Genomic DNA, 27,533 nt, shown 5'->3' on the forward strand with positions numbered 1-27,533 from the left:
GGCTGCACTAAAGCATGGGGGGGGGGGCAAACTTAAGGCCCAGGGGCCGGATCCAGCCCAATCGCCGCCTCAATCTGGCCCGCGGATCACCGTGTTTTCACATGATTAGAATGTGTGCTTTTATTTAAAATGCATCTCTAGGTTATTTGTGGGGCCTGCCTGGTGTTTTCACATGAGTAGAATGCGTCCTTTTATTTAAAACGCATCTCTGGGTTATTTGTGGGGCATAGGAAATCGTTCATTTCCCCCCCCCTTCGAAATATAGTCCGCCCCCCCCCCCAAGAAGGTCTGATGGGCAGCGGACCGGCCCCCTGCTGAAAAAGTTTGCTGACCCTTTGCTCCAAAGCCTTATTTCCAAACACGACATTTCGCTTCCTGAAATTTGTCCCGGTGAAAATACCGTGGGTAGAATCCTACAAGGGTGTGTGTTGCAAGTGTGTGGAAACGGCCCGGATCCAAGGATCCACCAGGCAGGCCACCTCCGGATGGCGGAGACGTCGGGTCGCAATGGGGGGTGAGGGGCGAGAGCTAGGTGCGAAATCCGCCTGGCGTATTTCGAACCCAGAATTTTTTGGGTTCAGGTCGAATTTGTTTTTTGTTTTTGTTATTTTTAATAAAAATTTTATTAATTTTCCACATTAAACAACAAAAACACAGAAATACATCACACAAATACAATTAAAACACTACAAATACAATATCAAACTAAAAATAAGAAAAAAAGAAAGAAAACTTATACATACCTAACACAGGAACATTATATACTTATCGTTTAACTCTAATTTCAAATCTTAAATGGGGGACTTCCCCCGTTCTCTCCACTGCATCCAGTTCTAATTTACTTTAGTAACTTTGTAACTAATTTCCCACCAATCACCATTATTCTTATTGCAACTTCAAATAACTAACTCATTTCGTATATCTTATTGCTACATTTAATAAACATACCTCTTTCGTCAACATCACTTCTAGTATACTATTTTTACCTAACCTATTACTAAAGCCGCTTATATTCACTGATTCTGCTTTCAAATATCTTAATTTTTCACGATTTTTTAAATAATAGCATTTAAATTTCTTCCAATCTTCTCGCACCATCTCCTCCCTCTGGTCCCTGAGTTTCGCAGTCAGTTCAGCGAGTTCCATAAAGTCCATTAACTTCATCTTCCGGGTTCGCGTCGAATTTGAACCCTGGAGGGTTTTGCACCCGGAGAATCCTAGTGCAGAATTTGACCCGTCCCGCAGGACGATGGCAAGTGGCCATCTTTCCTTGCTTCGAATCCCATTTTTAAGGAAAAGACGTTAATCCAGAAATCGAGGAGAAATCTCTGGCGCCCTCAAAGCAGTGAAGGACTACAACTCCCATGAGCCCCTGCACCCAGCATGACCCATAGCCAGCAACGTTTGGAGAGACATTTTTCCCACCCAGAGGCAGATTTAGGGGAGCGCTGCGTCTTAAACAGGGTGGGGTTATGGGGGGGGGGATATCTCAGGCCAACGACCCAAAGCAGCCCTGCACCATCGGACCCACAGGTTTTTACCCAGGATTCACTTCTCACCTTCCTTGCAATGCACACACGGAGGAGTGCGTGCAAAAAATAATAATCACTGCCTTTTGCACCAAGGATGCACCCCCACTTTAAAATACACCGCATTTTCCCATGTATAAGACTAGGTTTTCCCCTTCAAAAAAATAAAAGACCAAAAATTTGGGGGCGTCTTCTACATGGGGGCCACCTCCCCCCATTTTCTTAAATCAAGAGCCCCCCAAAATAGGATTGCATTTGTGCTTCTATTGCAACATTTAGGCGTAATAATAATAATAATAATAAGTATTAAATGGTATTGTTAAGGCACCTAATGGAAACTGCGGGTTTTGCCAATATTTAGGTTTTTTTTTTCCATATTTCAAAACGTGAAAATCAAGACACAAAGGTTTTTTTTTTTTTTTTAAAGGCTCAACAGCTTTTGAGCAAAAAACAACAACACTTTTTTATTTTTATTTTAAGAAGCTATTTTTTTTAAGGGAAATCGCCAAAAACAAGTTTCCGACGGCAGAATCAGGAAAAATTCTGGATGTGTGGCAACCCTAACCAATTATTGAGCTGGTCAAGGTAAACAGAAGGGGAATTTGCACCTCCTTTGGGAAAGGCAGAAATTCACCAGGTTAAGCGGTTCCCCTCTCTTAGCACAGGCAATGGAGAGAAAACCTCACCTGTTGAATTTCTTCCTGCTTTGATTGCACAGGAGCCCTAAAAAGGGGGCAGGGTGTTGCATATTAGGTGAAAAGGCTTTTTTTATTTTGAAGGGGGGGTGCAGAATAGAAACTTTGGGCTTCTCTTTCCACTTGGGGGGGGGGTTTCCGTTCAATTAAATCACGCTCCTAACGAGCCCCACTTAAACGACTGGCCCTCGAATTCAGTGGGTCTACTCTAGGGTGGGAAAGGCAGAAATTCACCAGGTTAAGCGGTTCCCCTCTCTTAGAACTGCAATGGTATGCGCTTGGAGAGAAAACCTCACCTGTTGAATTTCTTCCTGCTTTGATTGCACAGGAGCCCTAAAAAGGGGGCAGGGTGTTGCATATTAGGTGAAAAGGCTTTTTTTATTTTGAAGGGGGGGTGCAGAATAGAAACTTTGGGCTTCTCTTTCGACTGGCCCTCGAATTCAGTGGGTCTACTCTAGGGTGGGAAGGGCAGAAATTCACCAGGTTAAGCTGTTCCAAACCCCCCCCCTGGATGGTTTGCCCTTGGAGAGAAGGAAACCTCACCTGTTGAACTGGCGGATCACCTGTTGAACTCCTTCCTGCCCTAAAAAAAGAAGGGGGGGAATGTTGCATATTAGTTGATTTTTGGTTGGGGGGCGCACAGAACAGAAACTTAGGGGGCTTCTCTCCCACTTTGGGGGATTCCATTAAATTTACAACGAGCCCCATTGAAATGGCCATTGAATTCAGGGGGGCAGGGCAGGTGTCAGCTGCAAGCCCCCCATTCTTAGGGGGGAGGTGTTTAATTTTTTTTAAGTGTGGGGTGCTTCTCGCCCCCAATCCCATCCCACCCTATTGCTTTCTTCTGCCCCCCACCCCACCCCCTCGGGGCTGGCTGGCTGGCTGGCTAGCTGGTTGCAGTGGGGCGGGGCTTGTGGGGCGGAGAGGGGCGGGGGTCGCGTGCATTGGGACCACGTGGCGGCCTCTCGACTGCCGGGGGTTGGGGGGGGCGAGGAAGATGGCCAAGGCGCCGGGGGGAGCTGGGGGGCCGAGAGGAGGAGGAGGGGGCCCCCGATGCCCTCCTTTGGGGTGAGCATGCAATCTCTTGGGGGGCGATTTTGCAAGGTGGGGGGTGGGGGGTCACGCATTGCATGCATACATGCATGCATGCAAAAGGGGGCGAAGGTCCCGCGGCTAACAATGGGGTCAGTGTGGGTCACCGTGCATGCAAGGGGAAGGGGGGAATTTTGCAAAAGTGGGGGTCCGGGAGGGGGGCAGGGGGGTCGGGGGAGCCTGATATGGGGCAGGTGGGAGTTACTGGGAGGGTGGGGAGTTGCAAGGGACCCAGGGCAAGGGGGTATGGGGGGGTCAGATCTAGGGGGCGGGGGCTTGTTTTGGATGTGGGGCTGCTGGTAAGGGGCCATAGGGGAAGGAGATTGGGGGGGCTGCGGGGTGGAAGCAAAGGGGGCATGGTTGGGGGGCTGCTATGGGGAGAGGGAACAGGTGGGTGGGGGGAGCTGGTGGGGGGTGAAGTGTTTGGGGGGGGTCTGGCAAGTGTTGGGGGGCGGGCATGGGGCAGAGAAGGGAAGGGGGAGGTTAGGGGGCGATGGGGAGGCGGAGGGAGGGGCTCCATTTGAGCCAAGGGGGCGACAGAGGGAAGGGGTCTAGGGAGATGTGGGGCGGAGGGTTCATAGGGGGGTGTTTAACGTCGAGGGGGGTAGTTGTGGGTTCTATGGGGAGCAGGTGGCCCATGGGGCGAGTTGTGGGGACGTGGGGAGGAGCCATAGGGGGCGGGGAGGTGGTTTGGGCGGGGAGGTGTGGGGTGGACCAGCCCTATAGGGGTACTGTGGGGATTCCAGAAGAGCTTTCTTGGCAAAACTTGAGGGCGAGAGATATTATTATTATTAATTGAATTTAGATGTGGGGAGAAAAGGGGGCTTGTCTTGGGGCGAGGGTTTTTTTTTTTTTAGTGCGAGTGGCAGGGAGCCGGCGGCCGCATTCACACGTTCAGCGTTCTCGCGTGGAGCGAGGCGGGACTCGTGAGGGGGGGAAGCGAGACTTGCGTGTCGTGACGTCGTACGCGTGTCCGGCTTTTTAATGTGGGAGGAGACTTGTGAGGGGGGGAAAGCGAGGCTCGCTTGTCGCGTGCGCGTCCCGACGTTGAATACGTGTCGAGCGTTTTTATGCGGGGTGAGGAGAGGGAAACCTATCTTCGCGTTTCCCGACGTCGTACACGCGTGCCCTGCCTTTTTATGGTGAGGAAAAAGGCGAAACTCGCCTTCGGGCGTTGTTGAATGCGTTCCGACGTTGTACCCGTGTCGGACTTTTGCCTTATTGGGAAGAGGCTTTGTTCAAGCGCTTCGGGGCATTTTTTTTTTGTGAGGCGGATGTCGAGCTTTTTATTCCTGGTGTGTGTTGGTATGGTGGAATTGTGCGTGTTCACGTGTCTTTGCCGAGACACGTGTTTTCCCTTCCTGAGGGGAAAACACCTGGGACTATATTCCCTGCCTTGGAGCGGAGGGATACCGCCTTCGGGGTGGGGGGAAAAGCGTCCGCGTTTCGCCTCGAGCGAATTGGCGGGGAAAAAAGGCGGACGCTTCATAACTTTAAAAAAAAACCGTTCGCCAACGGCTTTCCGTGCGCGCGCGCACGCTTCCCCCGTTCTCGCCCGCGGCGGAGGGCAAGTTACCGCGAGAGGATGGAGCAGAGGATTGCGCGCGGGGTAATGAATGGAGCAGCATCGAGCCAATGGGGGGCCCCGAAGCGCGACCTACGCACGCACGCACGTTCCGTACGTCGGGTAGCGTAACGCGGCGCAGCGCCCCCTTCCGAGCAGGTGGAGGAGCGCTTGGGTGGGAATGGAACGATGCGGGCGTGATTGACAGCTCGCTTTTTCCCGGGGAACGTTCCATTCCCCTAGCAGCCGGCGGAGGGCGCCTTTTTTTCTTTTTTTGCAAGCAGCTGCAGCAGCAGCAGCGAGCCTGGCCTTGCAAGCCCGAGCGGACCTTTCAGTCGCCAGCAGCTGCAGCAATAGCAGCGAGCAGAGCCGAGCCGAGCCGAGCCAAGCACCAGCCGCAACCCTGGCAGGGAGAGATCACGGAGCTGCCAGGCAGGCAGCAGGGGCCAGAGCAGGAGGAGGAGGAGGAGGAGGGGGCTGGCCCGAGCCCGACCCCGACCCGCCGGGCCTCATGGAAGCGATGGATCGGAAGAGGTGGGAGTGCTCAGCTCTCCCGCAGGGATGGAAAGGGAAGAAGTGACCAGGAAATCGGGGCTCTCCGCTGGGAAGAGTGATGTCTATTATTATAGGTGAATGTGCCATGGCGGAAGGGGGTGGGGGGGCCGGGAGGAAGGAGGGTGGGTGGGTTTTTTTGGGGGGGGTACACTGCTGCCTGCAGCCGGCCTTTCTTCCTTCCTGCCTGCTTCCTCGCTCGCTCTTGCAAAAAGACGCTGTCAAGACGTCAACCACATGCCCTTTCGCTGCCTGGCACCTCGTTGCCTGGCGGGGGGGTGGGTGGGGGGCTGCAGGCGGGGGGCCGGGCGAGATCTGCTTCCCGCTTGCTTGTGCAATAAGGGTGTTGGGGGGGGTCCTGTGGCGGGGGCGACCCCCCGAAGTTGCACTGCCACGAATCGGAGCTGTTTTGCGGGAAGGCGTTGCTGGCAGATCGCGGCTTCTGTGGGGGGGGGCGGGTTAGGCCGCAAGTGACAGCCCCGTTGCGAGTCCCTGCCCCCCAACCCCCAACCCCCAGTGCTAGTTTTGATTTTGCAAAAGATTTTTTGGGGGGGAGCAAGTGGGTTGGGGGTGAGTTTCAGATTGAACGGGCACCCTGTTGGAATTTTTTTTTGCAGGGGGGGGAGAGAATACATGGGCCACGTGTTCGCCAGCAGCTTTTCCTTTGCACGGCACTCGGTCAAAACTCAGGAATTCGCTTCCACCGGAGGCAGCAGTGGCTGCCAACTTTAGAGAGGATTGGGCAAATTCTTGGAGGCGTTGGCGGCTACTAGCTAGGATGGGTGATATGATAGCCATGTTCAAATATATAAAAGGATGTCATATGGAGGAGGGAGAAAGGTTGTTTTCTGCTGCTCCGGAGAAGCGGACACGGGGCAATGGATTCAAACTACAAGAAAGAAGATTCCACCTAAACATTAGGAAGAACTTCCTGACAGTAAGAGCTGTCCGACAGTGGAATTTGCTGCCAAGGAGTGTGGTGGAGTCTCCTTCTTTGGAGGTCTTGAAGCGGAGGCTTGACAGCCGTCTGTCAGGAATGCTTTGATGGTGTTTCCTGCTTGGCGGGGGGCTGGACTGGATGGCCCTTGGGGTCTCTTCCAACTCTAGGATTCTATGAAAGCACTTAAAATATTAGGGTGCACCCCATACGTGTCTGTCGTATTTTTCCGTGTATAAGACGACTCCGTGTGTAAGACATGCCGTATTTTTTTTGAACCCCAAATTAAGAAATCAGTATTTTAAACACCAAAGAGAATGACTTTTGAGGGTTGGTGGGGGGCGGGTTTTGGGTGAGGGAGAGGTCGCCCAAAGTTGTTAGGAAATTCAAAATATAAGCAATCCTGAAGCGTAAAATAAAACTTGCTTTTTCCCCCCCAAAATGAACAAAGCCTACAGTAAGATGGACCAAACAAAGTTCAACGGCTTTTGTTGTTGATTGTCACTTTTTTAAATATGGCAACGCTAACCCGGACCAAATCACAGTAAACTGCAAGGGAGATTCAGAACTCATAATAATAATAATAATTGTTATTTGTACCCTGGCCATCTGGCTGGGTTGCAATAGAAATATCGAATCCCCAATCTGTACTTTACGATTTTGATGGTTTCAGGCAAGTGGTTCTGCTTTTTTATAGGCAGTTACCAGTATATAGGTATTTCTTTTCCTGACTGTGTTTGCACGGTTTTTGTCGTCACGGACTTTGGCTAGCGCAATAGAGGTGATTTGGGAGCCCGGCGTACGCAACCTGATGGGATCTGAGGGCCACGGGTAAACTCTGCATGCTGTCGACTTGGGTCTTGTGTTTCTGGACGTAGAACAGGGGCTGTGGGAGCTGTTTGCAGCCTGGGGGCCGTTTTCCCTTCCCGGCAGCCTCCTGATGGGCCGCATGCCAGCTGTGAGCGGGGCAAAGGCTAGAATTTTTTGCCTTTGCCCAATACAATTTTCACGCAAGGCACACACACACACATACACACCCATTCTCCTCCCTGGGAGGCACATTTCCACCCACACATGGAAGACACTTCCAAGGGCCAGAACGGGAAGCCCGGGGGCCGCATTCAGTCCACTGGCGTGGAGCCTTTCCCAGAATCCTCTGCGACGCAGAAGGGCTTTCCTTGCAGAAAGAAAGTTCTGGGAAACGGCCCTCTGCCTAATCCATTGTTTAATTCTCAGGGTTTTTTTGCAGTGGCTGGGGGGGGTGTTCTTTTAAAAAGCAAGCCCCTTGCGTGGTTTTTTTTTCTTTTCCAGGCTCTGAAAAATGTCTGGTGTCTGGAGCTAGAAAGGGGCGGTGTAATGAAGCTGGCTTTTATTGATAATAGGAGCCGGGCTCATTTGCAAAACCTTCCCCCCCCCTTTCCTCGCTAAAGAGGGGAACAAAGAGATTTTTGCTTGCCCGTGCCGAGTTGGACTATGGAAGGTCGTTTGGGCACCTTGAATAGGGCTGCATTCATCTAATCTCCCCGCCCCGTGCTCCCAAAAGTCTGAATTTGCAAGTTGAGCGCCTTAAAGAAAAGAGCGAAAGAATTGCAAGGGGGAGGGAGGTCTCCCCCTTTTTTATATTTCGTTCCTCGGCGGCTGGGGCAAGCCATTGAAAACCTTACAAAGCAAGCGTAAGTTGGGGAGGGGGGAGCGTGCAGAATCGTTTCTCAGCTGCTTTCTCCTTTTTTTTTCTTCCTTTACAATAAAAAAATCTTGGTCGCGGTGGGGGGCGGGTGGAGAGTCGTGCAGCCAAAAGTCGCTTTGCGCTTGCTTTTCACAAAGGGGAGACATTCCCTCGCTTCCAGGCCCCACGACGAGAGCTTCTCCCTCCCTCCAAGCATCCGAAACCTCAGAGTTGCACGGGTTTCAAGTTTCGGAGGCTTTTTAACGCACTTTTGTGTTGTTGTTTTATTGCACGCGCTGAAATTCTGCGCTTGCAGGAGCAGCGAATGATGCTACAGTGGTGCCTTGGTTCTCATACTGAATCCGTCCCGGAAATTGCGTTGCAAAACCAAAGCGTTCCAAAACCACGGCGCTCTTTCCCATGGAGAGTAATGCAAACCGGATTAATCGGTTACGGAATTTTAAAAAAACAACAACCCCTAAAACAGCCATTTGGACATGAACTTTGCTATCTAACCGGACCATTGATCCATAAAATGAAAACAATAAACAGTGTACTGCAGTCGCAACATCAATCAGTAGCTGAAGTGGGTTCGCACATTTGCAAAAAACGAAACGAGAAAGAGCTGCAAAATCGCCAAAATAAGTAGCAAAAACAGGCCATAAGGTAACATTTCGAACAATGACTCTCTGCAACCTCCCTCCGCCAGTTGCTTTAGCAGCACTTCTCTTTCGCGCTTGTGGGCTTTGAGTCCACCTGCCAGAGGGACATAGGGTTCGGATGCGGCCCTCCGTGCCTTTTCCCCTGGCCCTTGGGACTCCCCACCCCCTCACTGGGCTTTCTGCTCTGCTTTTGGCGGCTGGAATGCGCACCTAACCGGCGAGAGTCCTCTCACCTGCCCGGGTTAAGGGATGAGGGTTTTGTTGTCCAGAAACCTCGTTTTATGCCTCCCCATTGCAAAACAAAAAAAACAAACGGTAAGAGCCTCGCCCGTTGCTTGCGACGAATTTGCCTGCCCTCCAGAGAAACGTGGCCCTCAGAAAGTTCCCCGCGATGGTGATTTGGCCCCTGGGACGGAAGAAGTTTTCTCCTTTTTCTTCGCTCTGCGGCTGTGTTTGTGTCCGTAGGGCAGCTCTGCGACGAACAAGAATTTTGTTTCCTCGCACCCGGTTCGGCCTCGTGCCAACGCCCCCCCCAGAAGCCCATAATTTCTCTCCCTCCCTTTTTTATTTCTCTCTCCCCCCCCCCCAGCCCGACGGGAAGAAATTCCGGAGCAAGCCGCAGCCAGCTGGCCCGTTACCCTCGGCAACTCCATGGACCTGAGCACCTTCGACTTCCGGACGGGGAAGATGCTCATGAGCAAAGTGAACAAAAACAGGCAGCGGATGCGCTACGACTGCTCCAGTCAGGCCAAGGTGAGGACCCCCCTCCCAGAGCCCCTTGGCGCTTGACCCTCCCCCACGCCAGCCTCCCCAGGCCTTTTGTGCCCTGCTATGCTACAGGGACGTGGGTGGCGCTGTGGGTTGAGCCACAGAGCCTAGGGCTTGCCGATCAGAAGGTCGGCGGTTCGCATCCCCGCATGCCGGGGTGAGCTCCCGTTGCTTGGTCCCTGCTCCTGCCCACCTAGCAGTTCGAAAGCATGTCAAAAATGCAAGTAGATAAATAGGTACCACTCCGGCGGGAAGGGAAATGGCGTTTCCGTGCGCTGCTCTGGTTCGCCAGAAGCAGCTTAGTCATGCTGGCTCCCTCTGCCTATAAAGCAGATTAGCGCAGGATTCAAAGGAATGGAATACTTGTGGGGTGTAAATATGTACAATTTATTTTATTTTTTGGAAAGTTTGTTTAAGGTGTGGTGGAAGGTTTGCAGGCTAGGAAGGGCTTGCTCACAAGTTTATTGACAGCTGCTCGAGTTTAGGATTGAGGTTGAGTCCTGACAAGACAGAAGTACTGTTTTGGGGGGACAGGGGGTGGGGGGACTCCCTGGTCCTGTATGGGGTAACTGTGTCCCTGAAGGACCAGGTGCGCAGCCTGGGGGTAATTTTGGACTCACAGCTGTCCATGGAAGTGCAGGTCGGTTCTGTGTCCAGGGCAGCTGTCTACCAGCTCCCTCTGGTATGCAGGATGAGATCCTCCCTGCCCACAGACGGTCGCCAGAGTGGTGCATGCTCTAGTTATCTCCTGCTTGGACTACTGCAATGCGCTCTACGTGGGGCTACCTTGAAGGTGACCCGAAAACTGCAATTAATCCAGAATGCGGCTGCCAGACTGGGACTGGGAGCGGCCGCCGAGACCACATAACACCGGTCCTGAGAGATCTACATTGGCTCCCAGTACGTTTCCGAGCACAATTCAAAGTGTTGGTGCTGACTTTGAAAGCCCTAAACGGCCTCGGCCCAGTATACCTGAAGGAGCATCTCCACCCCCATCTTTCAGCCCGGACATTGAGTCCAGCTCTGAGGGCCTTCTGGCGGTTCCCTCCCTGCGAGAAGCGAGGTTACAGGGAACCAGACAGGGGGCCTTCTCGGTGGTGGCACCTTCCCATCAGATGTCAAGGAATAAACAACTATCCTACTTTTAAAAGACATCTGTAGGCAGCCCTGTTTAGGAAAGTTTTTAATATTTAATGCTGTATGTTTTTAACACTTGATTGGGAGCCGCCCAGAGTTGCTGGGGAAACTCATCCAAATGGGCGGGGTACAATTATTATTAAGGGGCAGATGAACCCTCAAGACGTGCCTTTTCCGTTCTGTTTGGAGTCACCTGCCTCTCTTTCCTCCTGTTTCCAGGGCAAACCCGACCTGAACACGGCACTCCCCGTCCGGCAGACGGCTTCGATCTTCAAGCAGCCGGTCACCAAGATCACCAACCACCCGAGCAATAAAGTCAAGACGGACCCCCAAAAGGCAGTCCGACCAAACCAGCCAGGTAAGTGCGGTTGGGGACACCTGTGTGTTATGTGCTCCGTGTTCCGTGTTTGCCTGAGCCTTGAGTCCTGGGCTAAAGGTTCCGAGCTCCTTTGTCCGATTCGATACACGACGCCCAATCACAGGGCGTTTCAGGATTTGGGCCTCTGCCATTGGCACCGTTGAACTCTTTGAGTCGTGATTCGCAGCTTGGGAGTTTAGACAGCCAATCCCGTTGGGAGGTGGGTGTGGGCCCCAGGCTTCCAGGAATGCATATAAGCACTTGCTTTGCCCCAATTATGCAGACAGGTCCTTGTGCAAGTGGGAAACTTTATTTAGGCGGATGCAACGGGACTCGCCTTCTATTGTTACTCGGGGGTTTTTTGCCTCTGAAGATGTCAAGGGCCTCTTGGGCAGTCTTGCGACGCAGGGAGGCTGCGTCAAATTGTGGTGTTGGCCTTCTTTTTTGTGCCCTTCTATTATTTCCCGCTGATCGCCGAAGAATTGATGCTTTTGAATTCTGGTGCTGGAGGAGACTCTTGAGAGTCCCATGGACTGCAAGAAGATCAGACCTATCCATTCTCAAAGAAATCAGCCCTGAGTACTCACTAGAAGGACAGATCCTGAAGTTGAGGCTCCAGTACTTTGGCCACCTCATGAGAAGAGAAGACTCCCTAGAAAAGACCCTGATGTTGGGAAAGATGGAGGGCACAAGGAGAAGGGGACGAGAGAGGATGAGATGGTTGGACAGTGTTCTCGAAGCTACTAACATGAGTTTTGGCCAGGCTGCGCGAGGCATTGGAGGATAGGGGTGCCTGGCGTGCTCTGGTCCATGGGGTCACGAAGAGTCGGACACGACTGAACGACTGAACAACAAAATTATTTCCCGCCGTTGACGAAAAACATCATTAGTGGTTATCTGCTGGGGGTTTTTTGTGGGGAGGGGGAAGCTATTTCGTTCCCCCCTTCCCCGTTCTTTACCCATAAAATTCAAACTGGCATGCAAGTCGGAGTTAGTAATTTTAAATAAATGACACTTACAAAATATTCTCTCTGGCTGAGAGCCAGCATTGGACTGTGTACACGTGTAGACTTAAATGCACATGGCTTCTCCCCACCTGCACCCCCCCAAAAGAAAAAAAAAACTCGTGGGAAATATAGTTTCCCACTCGCACAGCTACAGTTCCCAGCGCCCTTAACAAACAACACATTCCCAAGGATTCTCACCGTGTGGTTTTAAATGCGCGGGGCAGCTTGTGTGTTCGTGGCGCTCGTGATGTTCAGAGAAATGTGCTTAACCAGACGTTCTCTTTCTCTTTTCCTTTCCCCCCAGCTCTTCTGGGAGAAGAAGCTCAGCGGCCTCAACGCCTTCGATATCGCAGAGGAGCTGGTGAAGACCATGGACCTCCCAAAAGGTTTGCAAGGTACTGGGCTCCTTTTTGATCTCTGCAAATAAACGATAAGTCACCTTGTCCTCTGGGGTCCTGCCTCTGGGGTCAACTAGATACCATCAGAGGGAATATAATAATAATTATTCATATTTATTTATACCCTGCCCATCTGGCTGGGTTTCCCCAGCCACTCTGGGCGGCTCCCAACAGAATATTAAAAACACGATGAAACATTAAAAGCTTCCCTGAACAGGGCTGCCTTCAGGTGTCTTCTACAAATCAGATAGTTGCTTATTTCCTTGACATCTGACGGGAGGGTGCCACCACTGAGAAGGCCCTCTGCCTGGTTCCCTGCAACCCCGCTTCTCGCAGGGAGGGAACCGCCAGAAGGCCCTTGGGAAACGGACCCAGGCGTCCGGGCCATGTCGAACCCAAGGCGAGCTCTGCTCCAATGTCATCTTGGCTGGCGCTCAAGACAACCTTGCCGTTAATTGGTAGATTTCTCTGACCAGGGGTGTTCTAGGCAGGCAAGGCCTCGCACCCATGCATTGACCGCATGCCGCGTGTCTCCTCTGGCACCCCTCCTCTCCCCCCCCCCGCAGGCGTGGGGCCAGGCTGCACCGACGAGACCCTCCTCTCGGCCATTGCCAGCGCCCTGCACACCAGCACCATGCCCATCACCGGGCAGCTCTCTGCCGCCGTGGAGAAGAACCCCGGCGTCTGGCTCAACACCTCCCAGCCCCTCTGCAAAGCCTTCATGGTGACCGATGAGGACATCAGGTCAGTGAAGCTCCCTGGAGTAGGGAGAAGTTCTCTCTTTCTTTCTTTCTTTCTTTCTCTCTCCCCCTCTTTATCTCGCTCTCTCTTGTCTCTTTATGTCTTTCTCTTTATCTCTCCCTCTTTTTTTCTTTATCTCTCTTTCTCTCTCTTTTTTATCTCTCCCTCATTCTTTCTCTGTCTGTCTGTCTCTCTCTTTATCTCTCCCTCTTTCTTTCTCTTCTCCCCTTTCTCTGTCTCTTTCTTTTCTTTCTTTCTTTCTTTCTTTCTTTCTTTCTTTCTTCTTCTCTCTCTCTTTCTTCTTCTTTTTCTTTTCCTCTTCTCTCTCCTCTCCCTCTTCCTCTCCCTCTCTCTCTCCCTCCCCTCTTCTCTGTCTCCCCCCCCTTCTCTGTCTTTTTGACTCTCTTTTCCTTTCTTTCTTCGCTCTCTTTTCTCTCTTCTCATCTTCTTCTCTCTTCTCCTCCTCTTTTCTCTCTCCCCTCTCTCTTTCTCCCTTTCTTCTCTTTCTTCTCTTTCTCTCCCTCTTTTCTTTCTTTCTCTGTCTCTTTCTTTCTTCTGTCTTTCTCTTTCTTTATCTCTTCTCTTTCCTCATTCCCTTTCATATTATATTATTATTATTTTATTATTATTATTATTATTATTATTATTCAATCTCTACAGTATCTTTGTTGAGCGAGCTGGCCTTAACTGTGTCCAGTATTCCAAACGCCAACATTTTCTCCTTCTCGTGGCCATTGTTTCTGTTCTTGCACCTTGAGGGTCCCACCCTCTTGACCGCAAAGGGGTCTCCGCGCTCGTCTCCCAGGCGTGCGGCAGAAACCGCAGAGCATCTGCGAAGACAGACGGTTGTTTTGGGGGGGGGTTAAGCCGCCGTCCCCCAGCCTCATTCAGCTTTCCATCCCTCTCCCCCCCCCTTTCACCGGACAGGAAACAGGAAGAGCTCGTACAGCAGGTGCGAAAGAGGCTGGAAGAAGCTCTGATGGCCGACATGCTCGCTCACGTAGAGGAGATCGCGAGGGACGGCGAGGCGCCCGAAGAGAAGGCCTTGGGGGACGAAGACGGGGAGGAAGAAGAGGAGGAGGAGGACGTGGATCACGGGCCGGAGGTGGAGAGCGTATAGTCCAGGTAACAATAACCGAGGGAAACTCTGTAGCTCCGTGGCAAAGCATGCAGGCAGGAAAGACTCCTGTCTGAATCCCTAGAGGGCTGCTGAAAGGTTAAGGCAGAAGTTTTCAACCCTTCTTTGAGTCCGCAGCTCCCTTGACCCACTGCATTATTTCTGTAGCACCCCTGTGGGGCTCAGCAGCCCAGTTCTTCCCCCCCTTGCCTGCAGAGCTGGCAGCCTCTCGCCCTTTTTCGAACCCCCTCCCTTGTGGAGTGTTCCCTCTGCCTCCTCTCCCCTCTCCTTGGGGGTCGTCTGGGCAGCCGCTGGTCTCTGAGCTGCCCCAAAGAGAGTTGCCTCCTCTCTCTGCCCCACAGGGGCCTGGGAAGAGGATGCCCCCAGCCTCAGTGGCCCAAGGGAGACCGGCCAAAGGTGAACATGAGGCCAGCACCTTACCTTGGGTGGCATTAGAGGGTGCTGCCAGGACTGCATGGCACAAAGGCTCCGCTTCAGCACCGGGCACTCAGCTCCCAGGCTGGCATTGCAGACAGCAAGCACAGGAAAGGCTGCCTGCCTGACCGGCCTCCCACTAGTCTGCCCATTCCCAACAGCAAGGGCTGGCGGACTGGCCGGCTGGTCTCCCTCGCCCGCTTGCTTGCTTGCTTACTCTGAGGCCGCACCCAGCACCCCCTGGCCAGCCCCAGAGGCACCATTCGCCCGCGGAGCTTGCAGTCAGGGCTGCTGCAACCAACAGCCGTGCCAGCCTTTGGGTGGCAGAGACGCAAGAGGGCATCAGAGGAGGGAGGGAAGGAAAGAGGGACACAGGCCAGGGTTGCGGACCCAAAATGTTTCAGCAAGGTGCTAGTCCTCTGTGATGGATCAAGTCTCTCTCTCTCTTCCTTCAGGGAGTCCCTCTTGAGAATCCTAGCCTTTCCTCGCCCCACGAAGGGGCGAGCTTGCCGTCGGACAGCATCGCACGTCATCTCCACCGCCACCTGGAGACGCCTCCAGCAGATGCCTCCAGCCTCCGGTCGTCTTCAGCCTTCCTTTGCCGGACGCTCGAGAATCCAGTGGCTCAGTAGATCCTGAGTAGCTTGAAGATGGACTTTACTAAAACCCGTACTCTCTCTCTCTCTCTTTTCTCTCTCTCAACCTACCACCCCCAATTGTTATTTCCTCAAGTGTTAACAGGCAAGGAACTCGGGAGAAACTGCAAATGTTAACTGCCCCATCTTTCGTTTCCCAGGGCACAGCGATGCAATTTGAGCATGCTTCCCTGGCTGTTTTTTTTTTTTTTTTTAATATTAAGTAGCACACATGTACCCAAACTTAACGTCCTCTTTCGGCTTAAGGTAGAGGCACCGTTTTTAAATGGGGACCACCTGTCCCAGATTTCGTTCGTTTGCTTCAGTTGTAGATAACCCTTCCTTCTGCAAAATCTTGCCATGGGGTTTGTGTGTTTTCATCTGGCTTTGGGGGAGGGCGTTTTCAAGACTTCTCCGGTCTTCCTAGAGGTGTAACGGGGGGGTTCCTTCTCATATGAGGAGAACAACAACCATCTAGGGGACCCCAGAAGCTGCCAGCCGGTGTGTGTGGATCTCTCAGAAGTGCAGACACACACACACAAAGTCCAATTTATCCAGTGGCAATGTCGGTGGCCGGGGGGTGGGGTGGGACCCGTTTGGAGAAAACTTTCGTGAGCTTAAAGGTGCCGTATCATTTCTGTGTTTTTCATGACCGGTGCATTGCGAGGAGGGTATATACTGACATCCCCAAATCCATTTTACTAGATTCAAATCATTTGCTTGGGGGGGGGGCACGTGTGGCCTTTTGCTCGTCTCACACAATTAGAAGCGATAGATCGAAAGCGGTGCGTGTCCTCTGAAGAGGCGAGCCAGAATCGGGCTTGCTTGGAATTAGCGCGAACCTTGTTTGAGGAGCCAGCATGTTGCCGCGCAAAAATCTGCGGGTTTAAATTGTAACATTGCCATGCAGAGATCTGCGGGTTTAATTTCTACCGTTGCTGTGCAGAAATCTGGGTTTAAATTGTACCATTGCCGTGCAGAAATCTGCAGGTTTAATTTCTACCGTTGCTGTGCAGAAATCTGGGTTTTAATGGCGCTGTTGTCGTGCAAAAATTGCACCATTGCTGTGCAAAAACCTGTGGTTTTTACTTTTACCCGGGCTTGTTCTGAACCTGCTTAAACCATTGCTTTCTGGAGCCACGCACAATGACGGGAACCTGTGACGGAAAATCCTGGGTTGTTTTGCGCCGCCCGGGACCCATGCAGTTTTCGGCTTTGGGTCACTGCAGCAGCTACCCCCACCCCCCAACCAATCCCATCTCCAGTGCTGGGGTTTTGGCCATGCCAACTGCTAGCTCCACATTGGCGCTTCCAAACCAACATACGGGGTTGTTTCTTTGGGGTGGGGGGGGGGACATGGGGCTCCGCACTGCACCCGGTTCATTGACCATCCCTGCTACTGAATTTTGGATTTTTTTTTGTGTGTGTGTGTGTAATAATCCCAGAAGCACGAATTTTCACTCCTCTCCGAAGCTGTCTCTGAGACTCCCTTTCGGGTAGGGGATGTTAGGAGAGGGGCACATTCTTACAATGGAGGGATTTAACAGTTTGTACACACACACACGGAGATCCCGTCTTTCTTTCCTCCCTCTCCTTTTTTCCTCCACCTGCGGTTCCACCTTTTCAGGTAACTCCACGCAGACCCGTTTCCTTCCCTTTTAAGCTTTCGCCGGCAGTAAAAAACTGCGCCGGCGAGCTTCTCTCTCCCTGCGATGTTGCCGTAGCAGAAACCTCGTTCCTGCTGCACGGACAACTTCCTTTAGCAGCGTCTCGTCACCACCCGGCGCTCCCCGTCCAAACCGAGTTTATTTTATTCCTTCGAAGCGACTTTTGTATCGACTGCTTTTGCGGGGTGGGGGGGTATAGTGCGGTTTTGCAGCTTTTAGATATTTCGCAGCGATCCGGGAGCCCCTTCTCTTCCCCCCCCCCCGCCTCCTTAGCACTAACCGATGATGTCCTTTCAGCCGTGATCATATTTGTAATATTTGTTTTGGGGTGGGGGGACGGACGACTATTAGTTTTGTAATTAAAAAGGGGAAAAAAGAAAACGATGTTTTCCGTACGTCCTTCCGGTCTGTTTCAACGCTTGGCGAGAAAACGTAGAGCTTGAATGCAAGTTGTCGCGCGACCTCAAGGCTGTGGAGTTGGAAAAGGATCGGGAGGTGGAAGAACGCTGCTGAGGAAAGGATCAAGCGTTTGCCTTTTAAAAAATTTGCCGCAATTGCTCTTGTGATCTCCTCCTGGCACTCAGGAAATCTCTGAGCCCGCTGGGCAAATTTTGCTCAATGAGGTGGTCTGACTGTTCAGTACTTTGCCCATTTGGAAATAATAATAATAATAATAATAATAATAATAATAATAATAATAATAATAATAACAATAGCAGTGTTGAAGGAGGAAGTTGGGAAGAGTGCCACTCTATACCACTTCCTGTTTCAGCTCTATGTGCTTTTTTTTCAAGGCTTGGGTTAATTCTAACAGATCTGCATTTCGCCCAGATTGCTTACAAAGCTCCCTTTTTGCTTTTCCCTTTCCTTGGGTGGGTAGAGCTGATCCAGTGAAGCAGCGGGGAAACTCCCAAAAGTTTAAACAAAATAGAAAATTCCTTCCAGTAGCACCTTAGAGACCAACTGAGTTTGTTCTTGGTATGAGCTTTCGTGTGCATGCACACTTCTTCTTCCCAAAAGTTTGGCACCCTACACAAGGGGTTTATAAATTTCATTTCACTTTTAATTTGTGTTCCACCTTGAGGCGGTTTGCAAGCTGCAAAGAAAATAGGCGGCAAAGATCGTGCACGTTGTAGTAGTTGTAATAATAATAATAATTAATAATAATTTATTATTTATACCCCGCCCATCTGGCTGGGTTTCCCCAGCCACTCTGGGTGGCTTCCAGCAAAAATACTAGAATACAATAAGAAACTTAGTTGGTCTGTAAGGTGCTACTAGAAGGATTTTTTGATTTTATATTTTGTTTTGAATAATTCATCAAATATTAAAAGCTTCCCTAAATAGGGCTGCCTTCAGATGTCTTCTAAAAGTCAGGTAGTTGTTTATCTCCTTGACATCTGATGGCAGAGGGTGCCACCACTGAGGAGGCCCTCTGCCTGGTTCCCTGCAACCTCGCTTCTCGCAGGGAGGGAACCGCCAGAAGGCCCTCGGAGCTGGACCTCAGTGTCCGGGCTGAACGATGTAACAATCTGATCCGATACCGAAAGTCGTCACAGTAACTTTAAAATAAACAACTATCAAATAAAGCAATATTCGACAATCCATTAGAATACAGTAGTGAACGGTAAAATTAAATTATCCACAAATAATAATTGGAACAGCTCGCACTTGTCAGTTACAATAAAGAATGCCTAAACTATTCAGTTAAAATAACGGCAAGGCACAGAACATATGAAACCGTGTGAAATGATTAGATTGAGAAACAAAAGATACACAATTTAAAATATATATATATATATCCCTGAATTCCTCTCTTCCCAACTGGTTCAGCTGTTCGCCAAGTCACTGTTCCGATTCCTGTGAATCGGAACAGGCATTTTGAAATTTCAGGCGTTGCGGACCAAACCTTCCATGATTTATTAATGAATGGAATAAAACGTTTAACTTTTAGTAAGGAACCAGAAGTTTTTAGTTTAGGGATAACAGGTACAGAGTTACACACACACACACAAAAACAACAACCCCACAACTTCATGCCACGACTGCAGCGAGAATGATTAATAATAATAATAATAATAATAATAATAAATTTTTATTTATACCCCGCCCTTCCCAGCCAAAAACCGGGCTCAGGGCGGCTAACACTAATTAAAATCGCAGCAAAACATAAAAACAAGCAATTTAAAATACAGATTAAATACAAATTCAAAATGAAAACTGCAGTCTCATTTTCAAATAGCCCACCGATAAAAGAATGAAGCATAAGTATCAAACAGAAACCAGCCCAAAGGCCAGGTGGAACAGCTCCGTCTTGCAGGCCCTGCGGAAAGATGCCAAATCCCGCAGGGCCCTGGTCTCTTGTGAGATAGACTGTTCCACCAAGTCGGGGCCCATACTGAGAAATGCTCAGAAACTGAAAATATATAATGGGACACTCAGTGGACAATGGCAAAATGTGCAGGAGCAATAAGGAACCAAGAGAGGGGGAAAACTTTATAATAAAGGGGGGGAATTTGTGGACTATTTGAAATGTCATTATACACGTATAAACTCGCTAGCAGGATTAATTTAAACCAGGCATAGGCAAACTTGGCCCTCCAGCTGTTTTTGGGACTACAATTCCCATCATCCCTGACCACTGGTCCTGTTAGCTAGGGATCATGGGAGTCGTAGTCCCAGAACATCTGGAGGGCCAGAGTTTGCCTATCGCTGACATGAACCAAACACTTAAAATTAACATTAAAAAACAACTAGGGGATAAATTACGAATTGTAGGAGAGGCAGCGTTACGGACTTTAGAAAATGGTAAGAGACCGTAAAAGGAGTGCGAGTCGAAATAGATTTATTTGTTGGGAAACGATGGGTTCTTAACCCATTTCTGAAGAGTTGAAAAGTAAAATTTATGGGAAACTTTGCATCGGCCCGAGATATCAGAGGCGTCGTTCCAGTCAACAGACCTCACTCCCAGGTAAATTGGTGGAATCATAAATTACAGGAGTTACATAGTTTGGTACCAGGTCCAAATTTGGCATCTCTAAATAGGGCTGGGACTGACCTTTTGCCCAGAACCCCAGAAAGAGACCGGCTAATATTCAGGGTGGGAGATAACTTCTCCACGTGGAGCCTGTGTTCATCTGCATAAGTCTGCTTCCTTATGCAGCCCAAGGCGCACAGATAAATGATAGATAGATAGATAGTGACAGATAGATAGATAGATAGATAGATAGATAGCCTGCCTGCTAGATCTGGAATTGTAATGGGGGGGGGGAGGATACACACACCCCAAAATACCCAGCTTCCGTTTGGATGGCATCGCCATCCTTTAAAAAAGAAAGGAGGGATGGAGGAAGGAAGGAAGGATGAAAGGAAAGAGGGAGGGAGAGAAGCAAAGGAATGGAAGGAAAGAAAGGAAGGGACGGAAGGAGGAAAGGAAAGAGGGAGGGGGAAGGAAGGAGGGAGAGATGGAAGGAAGGATTAAAGTGAGGGAGGGGAGGAAGGAAATAGGGAGGGAAAAAGGGACGGAAGGGGAAGGAGGGAGGGAGGAAGGGAAGGGAAGGGAAGAAATGAAGGAGGGAAGGAAGGATGAAGAGGGAGGGAAAGAAGGAAGGATAGGGAGGGGAGGAAACGGACCGGAGGGACGGAGGCAGGGAGGGTGGAAGGAAGGAAAGAAAAAGAAAGACGACCCGCAGCAGAAGCAATCCCCCCCCCTCCAGTTGCCCCCCCAGGGGTCTAGGGCGGCAGAGGGGGAGGCGAGGAGGGCGTGGCTGTGATTTGCCCTCCCTCCCCCCTGGGCGCATGCGCCCTCCCGGCCGCTCCTCCCGGCGCCGGCTCTCATTGTTGGGCATCGGGTGACGCGCGGGCGTCGCGGGGCGAGGCTCGGGCGCCTTGTGGGTGCGGGGCGGCTGGCTCGGCTCCCCTCCTCCTTCTTCTCCTCCTTCCCTCCCTCCCTCTCTTTCTTTCTTTCTTTCCTTCTCTCCTCCTCCCTCCTTGCATGGGCTTGCAAACCAAAGAGGGGGGCTGGGCGAAGGGGCTGGGGCGCGCGCAAAGGCGGGCGGCATCTGGGGGCGGTGCGGAGGAGCCCCCCGAAAGCCGGCCGGGGTCCCAGGCTGGGGGGCCAGCAGGAGGAAGAGGAGGAGGAGGAAGGAGAGGGAGGAGGGGGTCGGGGGCAGGAGGAGGAGGAAGACCCGCCGCCTGCCATGCCAAGCGCCCTCTACCAGCTGGAGGGGGGCCCCGGCACCTGCTGCCCCCCTCCCGGCTTGGGCAGCCTGCTGCTGAACCCCACCGCCGGCTTCTTCGACCCCAACAACGGCATCCTTCCCCCCAAGGGAGATGCCCCGGAGCATCCCGCGCCGAAGGACCACCGGGCGGATGAGGATGCTGAGGATGGAGATGGAGACGGAGAGGACCCCTCGGCCGCGCTCCGCTTCGCCCTGGACCAGCTCTCCATCTTGGGCTTGGCCAAGGATGGGGAGGAGGAGGAGGTGGTGGAAGAGGAGGAGGAGGAGAAAGCGGCTAGAGGAAAGGCGGAGGAGGAGGGTAGAGGAGAGGAGGAGGAGAAGGAGGAGGAGGAGCAGCAGCAAGAGGACGCAAAGGATGGAGATCTTGGAGCGCTTCTGGACCAGGCAGAGGGGCTGGACCACTTTGCCTATGCCGGAGGAGGAGGAGGAACGGCGCTGCCACTCCTGGGCCCCGAGGGCGGCGGCGGCGGCGGCGGCAACATCAGCGCCCCGCCGGCCCCGCCCGAGATCTTCGGGGCTTTCCCGGCCCACTTGGGGCACCCCCACGCCCCGCAGCCCCCCCTGCTGGCCGGGCACCTGGGCAGCATCGGCAGCCGCAAGAGGAGCGTCAACATGACCGAGTGCGTCTCCGTGCCCAGCTCGGAGCATGTGGCTGAAATCGTGGGGAGGCAAGGTAAATCCATAGAAGCTGCAATTGATGGGCAACCCTGGGGGTGGGGGTCGGGGGGGTGGGGGAAAATGCCGGTTTGCTGCTTTGCCCACCTTGAACAGGAGCCCGGCAGGTAAGGAGCAAAGGGGAGACAACTTTCCGAAATGCGCAGGTAACAATTTTATTATCTATGCCCCACCCACCCACCCAAGACGCCCACTTAGTCAAACTCACCTGTGTGTTTCCTTTGGGGGGGGTCATTATTATTATTATTGCATGGGGGGGCTGTGTTTTCAGTGCGGCCTCTCTCTCTCGCTCGCTCCTTAACTTTCTTTCAACCAAGAAATAAAATGAGCATCTTTTAGGCAGCGCCTTACGAAGGAAAATCTCAAGGATAGAGCCATTTCTCTCTCTCTCTTGGAAATGGGGTTTTCGTGGAGGGAGGTGTGGAATTAGAGGACAGGCATGCCTGGGGGGCAGGGAAACATATCGGGGAGCTAAGCTAGAGGACACCCCTCGTCCAAAAAAACAGCCTAACCTAAATATATGTTTACCGTTTTCAACGTAGGATGGAAATTGGGGAAGGGGGGGGGGTTTACGTCTCTGTGACTTCCTCCCCCCCCAAAAAAAATACCCCCACCAAATTGCTTACCACCTGAGTTTATAAATGCAGACCTATAAGAGATTTTTCTCACAGATTTCAAGGCCTCAAAAGATCCCCCAAGCCAGGAACTGCCTTAAACTCTCATTTCTGCTTGGGGGTGACTGGGGGGTGGAGGTGGGAACCCCACACAAACCCCAAATCCTTTTGTTCTTCTGTATCCTAGGAGCAGCGAGAAGGGAAGGAAGTTTGAGAAGTGCTTGACTTTTTTTCCATCCCAAAGCGAAATAAAATCAGTGTCTCCTTTATATCTTCCCCTTGCTTTTATAATTCGTAGAGAGACACAGAGAGAGAGAGATAGTTTAGGGATCTATGGTATTGGAAGGGGGCGTCCCTCCTCTCTGGGAGACCCATGTCAGCCTGTGGGCAAGGTTTGCCTCACTTTGCAGAGCAACACGACCCGGGTAAAACTGTCGAACCCTTTGAGCCTTCCACCGAAATTAAAATTTTTAAAAAATAATAATGGGTTGAGTCCAACCAAGCTCTGCTCAGGGTCGATGGGCCTGGAACGAACGGGCCTGAATTTCAGTGGGCTTACTCTGAGTAGCACTGACTTTGCCATCAGTCGTTTCCCTCACCCCCCCCAAAAAAAACCTCCCAAAATTCTTGATGGACCTCTGCGTTGCCATTTGTTCTCTGGGCAACTTTCTTTCTCGTGTTTTGAGATGCGCTTCCAAACTTCACCTTTTCAAAACGAAACCCCTCTTTAAAAAAAAAAAAAAAAAAAAAACTCACTCGCTTATCAAACCTTTATTAGGCATTTACATGTAAAATCGCGAGAGAAAGAATCACATACAGGAACTTTAAAATATATATACACAAAGAAACAACAATTAAACTCGTAGGCTGATTGTATGTGTGTATTAGTAAAGTCTAGAATTTCCTCCTATTAAAGTACTCCTTGAAGCACTGCTGCCAAAAACTCGGCTACCCCCTGCAGTCACCCCTTGGTCAACACCAACGTGTTTTTGATTCCCTGCTTGGAAAAGGAAGATAGAATTTAAAAAACGGCCTAGAAAAGAGAGTAGGTCAAATATTAAACCGCCGCCCCTTTGCTTCTTTTTTTTTGCAAAAAAATAAAATACAGATGAAAGCAAACCTGCTTTAGTTTTTGCAAAAAAGCTGAATGGAACAATATTGCACCCTTCCTGTTTTAAGCATGGAACCGGTTGTGACGTGCAATTCTCGCCCCACGCCCCCCCCCCAAGCATTTCCCCAAATCTCTATGTATCTTAAGGCAGGCCTTTCCATAAACTGCAACCTTCCCTTCCTTTGTCCCTCCAGCTCTCCATCCTTAAGTGGCCTGAGCTCCTGTGCAGCTGTTCCTGAATTTCCAACTGGGTTTTGGTTGGGTGTTTTTAAATTTTTTTATTTCCCCCCTAACGTTTATTTTTTTGGGTGGGGGCTGTGCATCTCTCAAATCCTCCCCCCCCCCTTTGTTTAATCTCCGCTTTGTTCCCTTTGTGAGACGAGCATGCTGTCTCGAACGCAGTGACATCACGGTCCCTGCTTCCGATTGGGCCGTTCCGGGATCACACACCCCCTCACCCCGCCCCCTAGACCACGCCCACCTTAAATTTAGACCATGCTCCTATGCCCAGCTTCAATTTTTTTTTGCACAGAAGGGGGGGACGGGACATGCATTGGGGTCAGTGCCAGATTTAACGTCTAAGCTAAACAAGCTAGAGCTTAGAGCCCCACTCTCTTGGGGGGTGGGATTTAAAGGGAAAAAACACCTGGATGTATATTTCCAAAATATAAGATAAAAAAACAAATAAATACAGCAATAATGTTTTGTGTTTGTAGGCTCCTAGGATGTCAGTGTTATTATTGCATGTTATAGCACGTTTCTAGAGACTAGATTATGAGTCTTTTTCAATTGTGTTCCTAAAGGAACTTTTGCTAAATTGCCAAACGCCAAATGAGTTTGCATTATTAAGTTTGTCATGAATAAAAAATTCATTTCAAGTTAGAGTTTAATAAAAAATATTAATAAGAATTTATTAGATTTTCAAAATTAAGCAAATTACAAATACACACAGCACACATAAAACAACACAATACACACAAAACAACACAATTAATTAAAAATCCCTCACTTTAAAATCCTAAACTTGGGACTTCCTCGCAACCTTAATTATGTGTTCATTTCTAATCTTCTTCAGTAACTTTGTAACATTGTAAAATCTAGTTTCTTACTTCTAATCTTAGCCTTACAATTATAATCAACGTATCTTAAATCATACAATTTGTTCTTATCAAATAAAACATCAAGTTCCAAATCTTAAACTTCTTATATCCTTTCTCCTCTTAACTTAGTAAAGCTGTTGCTCTTGTTACTTCTGATTCCAACTTGCAAAAAATATATAAATCGACACATTTTAACCAAAACCTAAATATTTCTCCCATTCTCAAATTCCAAGTTAGAGCTTAATAATTATCTACTATTAATATACTTCGTCTTAATTGTATTCCACTATTAATATACTTCTTAATTGTATTTCAGTTCAACCATTACTTTGATAAAATACGTGTTTTGTTATGTGCAAATGGCTTGAGATACCTATGAGGTCCATCAATATAGCATATATTCAACACAAAAAAACAGCGACAATTTGTTGTTGGCAAAGGACAGCTGGACATAGAAAGGGCCCCATTGCCTTCAGGAGCTGAGGGCCGCATCAAACCTCAATCCGGCCCTGGCCGCAGTAGTGACATACATAAATAACCGTTTTTGACAGCTGGGTATTTCGTTCTGAATTATCCCCAACACAAAAAGGACTCTGGTTTTCTTTGGGAAAGTACTTAAAAATATTTATTTCGACCGAGGGCTAACATTTCGGCCGTTTCTCTCCCCCTTCCTCCTTTCCGCCCGGCTCCAGGGTGCAAGATCAAAGCGTTGCGGGCCAAAACCAACACCTACATCAAGACCCCCGTGCGAGGGGAGGACCCGGTCTTCATCGTGACGGGGAGGAAGGAGGACGTCGAAATGGCCAAGGGCGAGATCCTCTCGGCCGCCGAGCATTTCTCCATGATCCGAGCCACGCGGAACAAAGCCGGCGGCACGGGGGGCTCGGCCCTGGGGCCCCCCAACCTCCCGGGCCAGACGACCATCCAGGTGCGCGTCCCTTACCGAGTGGTGGGCCTGGTCGTGGGTCCCAAGGGGGCCACCATCAAACGGATCCAGCAGCAGACCCACACGTACATCGTCACCCCAAGCCGGGACAAGGAGCCCGTCTTCGAGGTGACCGGCATGCCCGAGAACGTCGACCGGGCGAGGGAGGAGATCGAGGCCCACATCACCATGCGCACCGGATCCTTCGTCGACCTCAACGCCGAAAACGACTTCCACTCCAACGGCACCGACGTCTGTCTGGACCTCCTGTCCGGAGGCCCCTCCGGCCTGTGGTCGAAAGCCCCCAACCCGGCCCGCCGCGCCCTCCCCGGCCTCCGCAGCGAGGCTCCCCCGGCGGAGACCTATTTCGGCGGCCCTGTTTCCGACGGAGCCCCCGGCAGCCCGTTCGGCTCCGGCGGCTTCCCCTTCAGCGACGCCCCTGCCGGCGCACTGGGCTCGGACGACGGCGACTTTGCCTTGGACTTCCTCCCCTTGGAGCTGGCGGCGGCGCCCGCCCGCATCTGGTCTCCGTTCGAGCCCCCCGCCGACCCGCACCAGGCCTTCAGCCGGTCTTCCTCCTCGTCGCACAGCGGCGCTTCCCAGCGGCGCAAGAGCACACCCCGGCATTCGCCCACCTTCCCAGAGGCCTCGGCGGCCCTGGAGCACCCCCTCGCCCGCCGTATCCCCAGCGACCCGGTCAGCGCCCTCCCCTGGCTTCCGCCGCCCCCACAGGGCTCCCTCTCGTCGTTCTCCAGCAGCACGGGCTACTCCTCTTCGTCGTCGCTGCCCGGGAGCCTCTCGGCCGCCTCGGGGTCCCCCACCGACTCCACCGGATCCGAGGGCCCCCGCAAGCCTTCCCGCGAGTGCATGGTTTGCTTCGAGAGCGAGGTGATCGCCGCGCTGGTGCCCTGCGGCCACAACCTCTTCTGCATGGAGTGCGCCATGCGAATCTGCGGCCGCTCCGATCCTGAGTGCCCCGCCTGCCACACGCCCGCCACGCAAGCCATCCACATTTTCTCGTAGGCGCGGGGGGGGCGGGTTTTTCCCACCACCCCACTTTACGAAAACACGGCCGGCTTTTTGTGAACTTCAAAACTCGTTTCTATCAACCTTTTTTTATATATATATATAAAAAAGAAGCACACACAAACACGGCGGGGAGGGGAAGGGGCGCCCGAAACGCACCCGTAATTTACGCCTTCGCTGCGTAACAAGCAAGATTTGGAGGTGGGCGGGAGGGGGACGGAATGAATTCGGGGGAGCGGGAGGGCGGGTGGTAAGAGCGCCGCGCAGATTTCGAGAGCTGGGCCGGCGGAAATATATTTTGAAACCATATTGTTTACAGGATAGCTTTAAACTCTCAATCCGGGCGCGACCTTTTTTCTCCAAATAGCAGTATTTTCTTTCTCTCTTTCTTTCTTTTTACAAACAAACCGAGTGAAAACCGAGGTCCGCATGAACTTTGAAAGGGGCCGCGGTGGTCTGTTTTGTTGTTCTTTAATCAAGAACACCGTCTATTAATATTTTTGCATATACAATTTTTTTTTGGGGGGGGGGTCGCCCTGCGGTTCCGGGTTTGTGGATTGCGTCCGGCTCAGTTCTGCAGAACTGCTGCCAATGGGCCAAATTCACAACCGTGCATTTAAAGCAGAACAGCACCACTTTGAACACTCCTGAGGATTCTGGGAAGTATAGTTTCAAGGCGCTGAGAGTTGCTAGGAGACCCGCACCCCGCTGCCCTCTTGGCGCTACAGTTCCCAGCGTAGTTTAGCAACCAGCTCTTCTTCCCAGGGAGCTCTGGGAATTGTAGTTTACTCCGAGGGGGGCTGGGGGGAGGTCTCCTCACCACTCTCGGCGCCCTGAACAAACTACGCTTCCCAGGACTTTATGGTGCCGCAAATGTCCCC

The 27,533-nt window shown here is 51.3% G+C and overlaps 2 protein-coding genes across 2 annotated transcripts; both read left to right on the forward strand.

Annotated features, from left to right (window-relative positions):
- The first annotated feature begins 5,385 nt into the window (after positions 1 to 5,385).
- Positions 5,386 to 15,214, forward strand: MBD3 (methyl-CpG binding domain protein 3). The gene is given in 10 exon segments (XM_033136785.1): positions 5,386 to 5,443; positions 5,446 to 5,509; position 6,408; positions 9,287 to 9,328; positions 9,331 to 9,450; positions 10,822 to 10,960; positions 12,267 to 12,362; positions 12,932 to 13,109; positions 14,034 to 14,231; positions 15,114 to 15,214. Coding segments are annotated over 9 exon segments (885 nt in total). The 5' UTR covers positions 5,386 to 5,391; the 3' UTR covers positions 14,227 to 14,231; positions 15,114 to 15,214.
- A 6,485-nt stretch (positions 15,215 to 21,699) lies between these two features.
- On the forward strand, positions 21,700 to 26,653 carry MEX3D (mex-3 RNA binding family member D). Its single transcript, XM_033136847.1, has 2 exons — positions 21,700 to 21,874; positions 25,394 to 26,653. The coding sequence occupies exons 1-2, from the start codon at positions 21,814 to 21,816 to the stop codon at positions 26,647 to 26,649; spliced, it is 1,317 nt and encodes a 438-aa protein (XP_032992738.1). The 5' UTR covers positions 21,700 to 21,813; the 3' UTR covers positions 26,650 to 26,653.
- The last annotated feature ends 880 nt before the right edge of the window (positions 26,654 to 27,533 follow it).

The sequence above is a fragment of the Lacerta agilis genome, chromosome 18 (genome assembly GCF_009819535.1).
Source record: "Lacerta agilis isolate rLacAgi1 chromosome 18, rLacAgi1.pri, whole genome shotgun sequence".
Lineage (NCBI taxonomy): Eukaryota > Metazoa > Chordata > Lepidosauria > Squamata > Lacertidae > Lacerta > Lacerta agilis.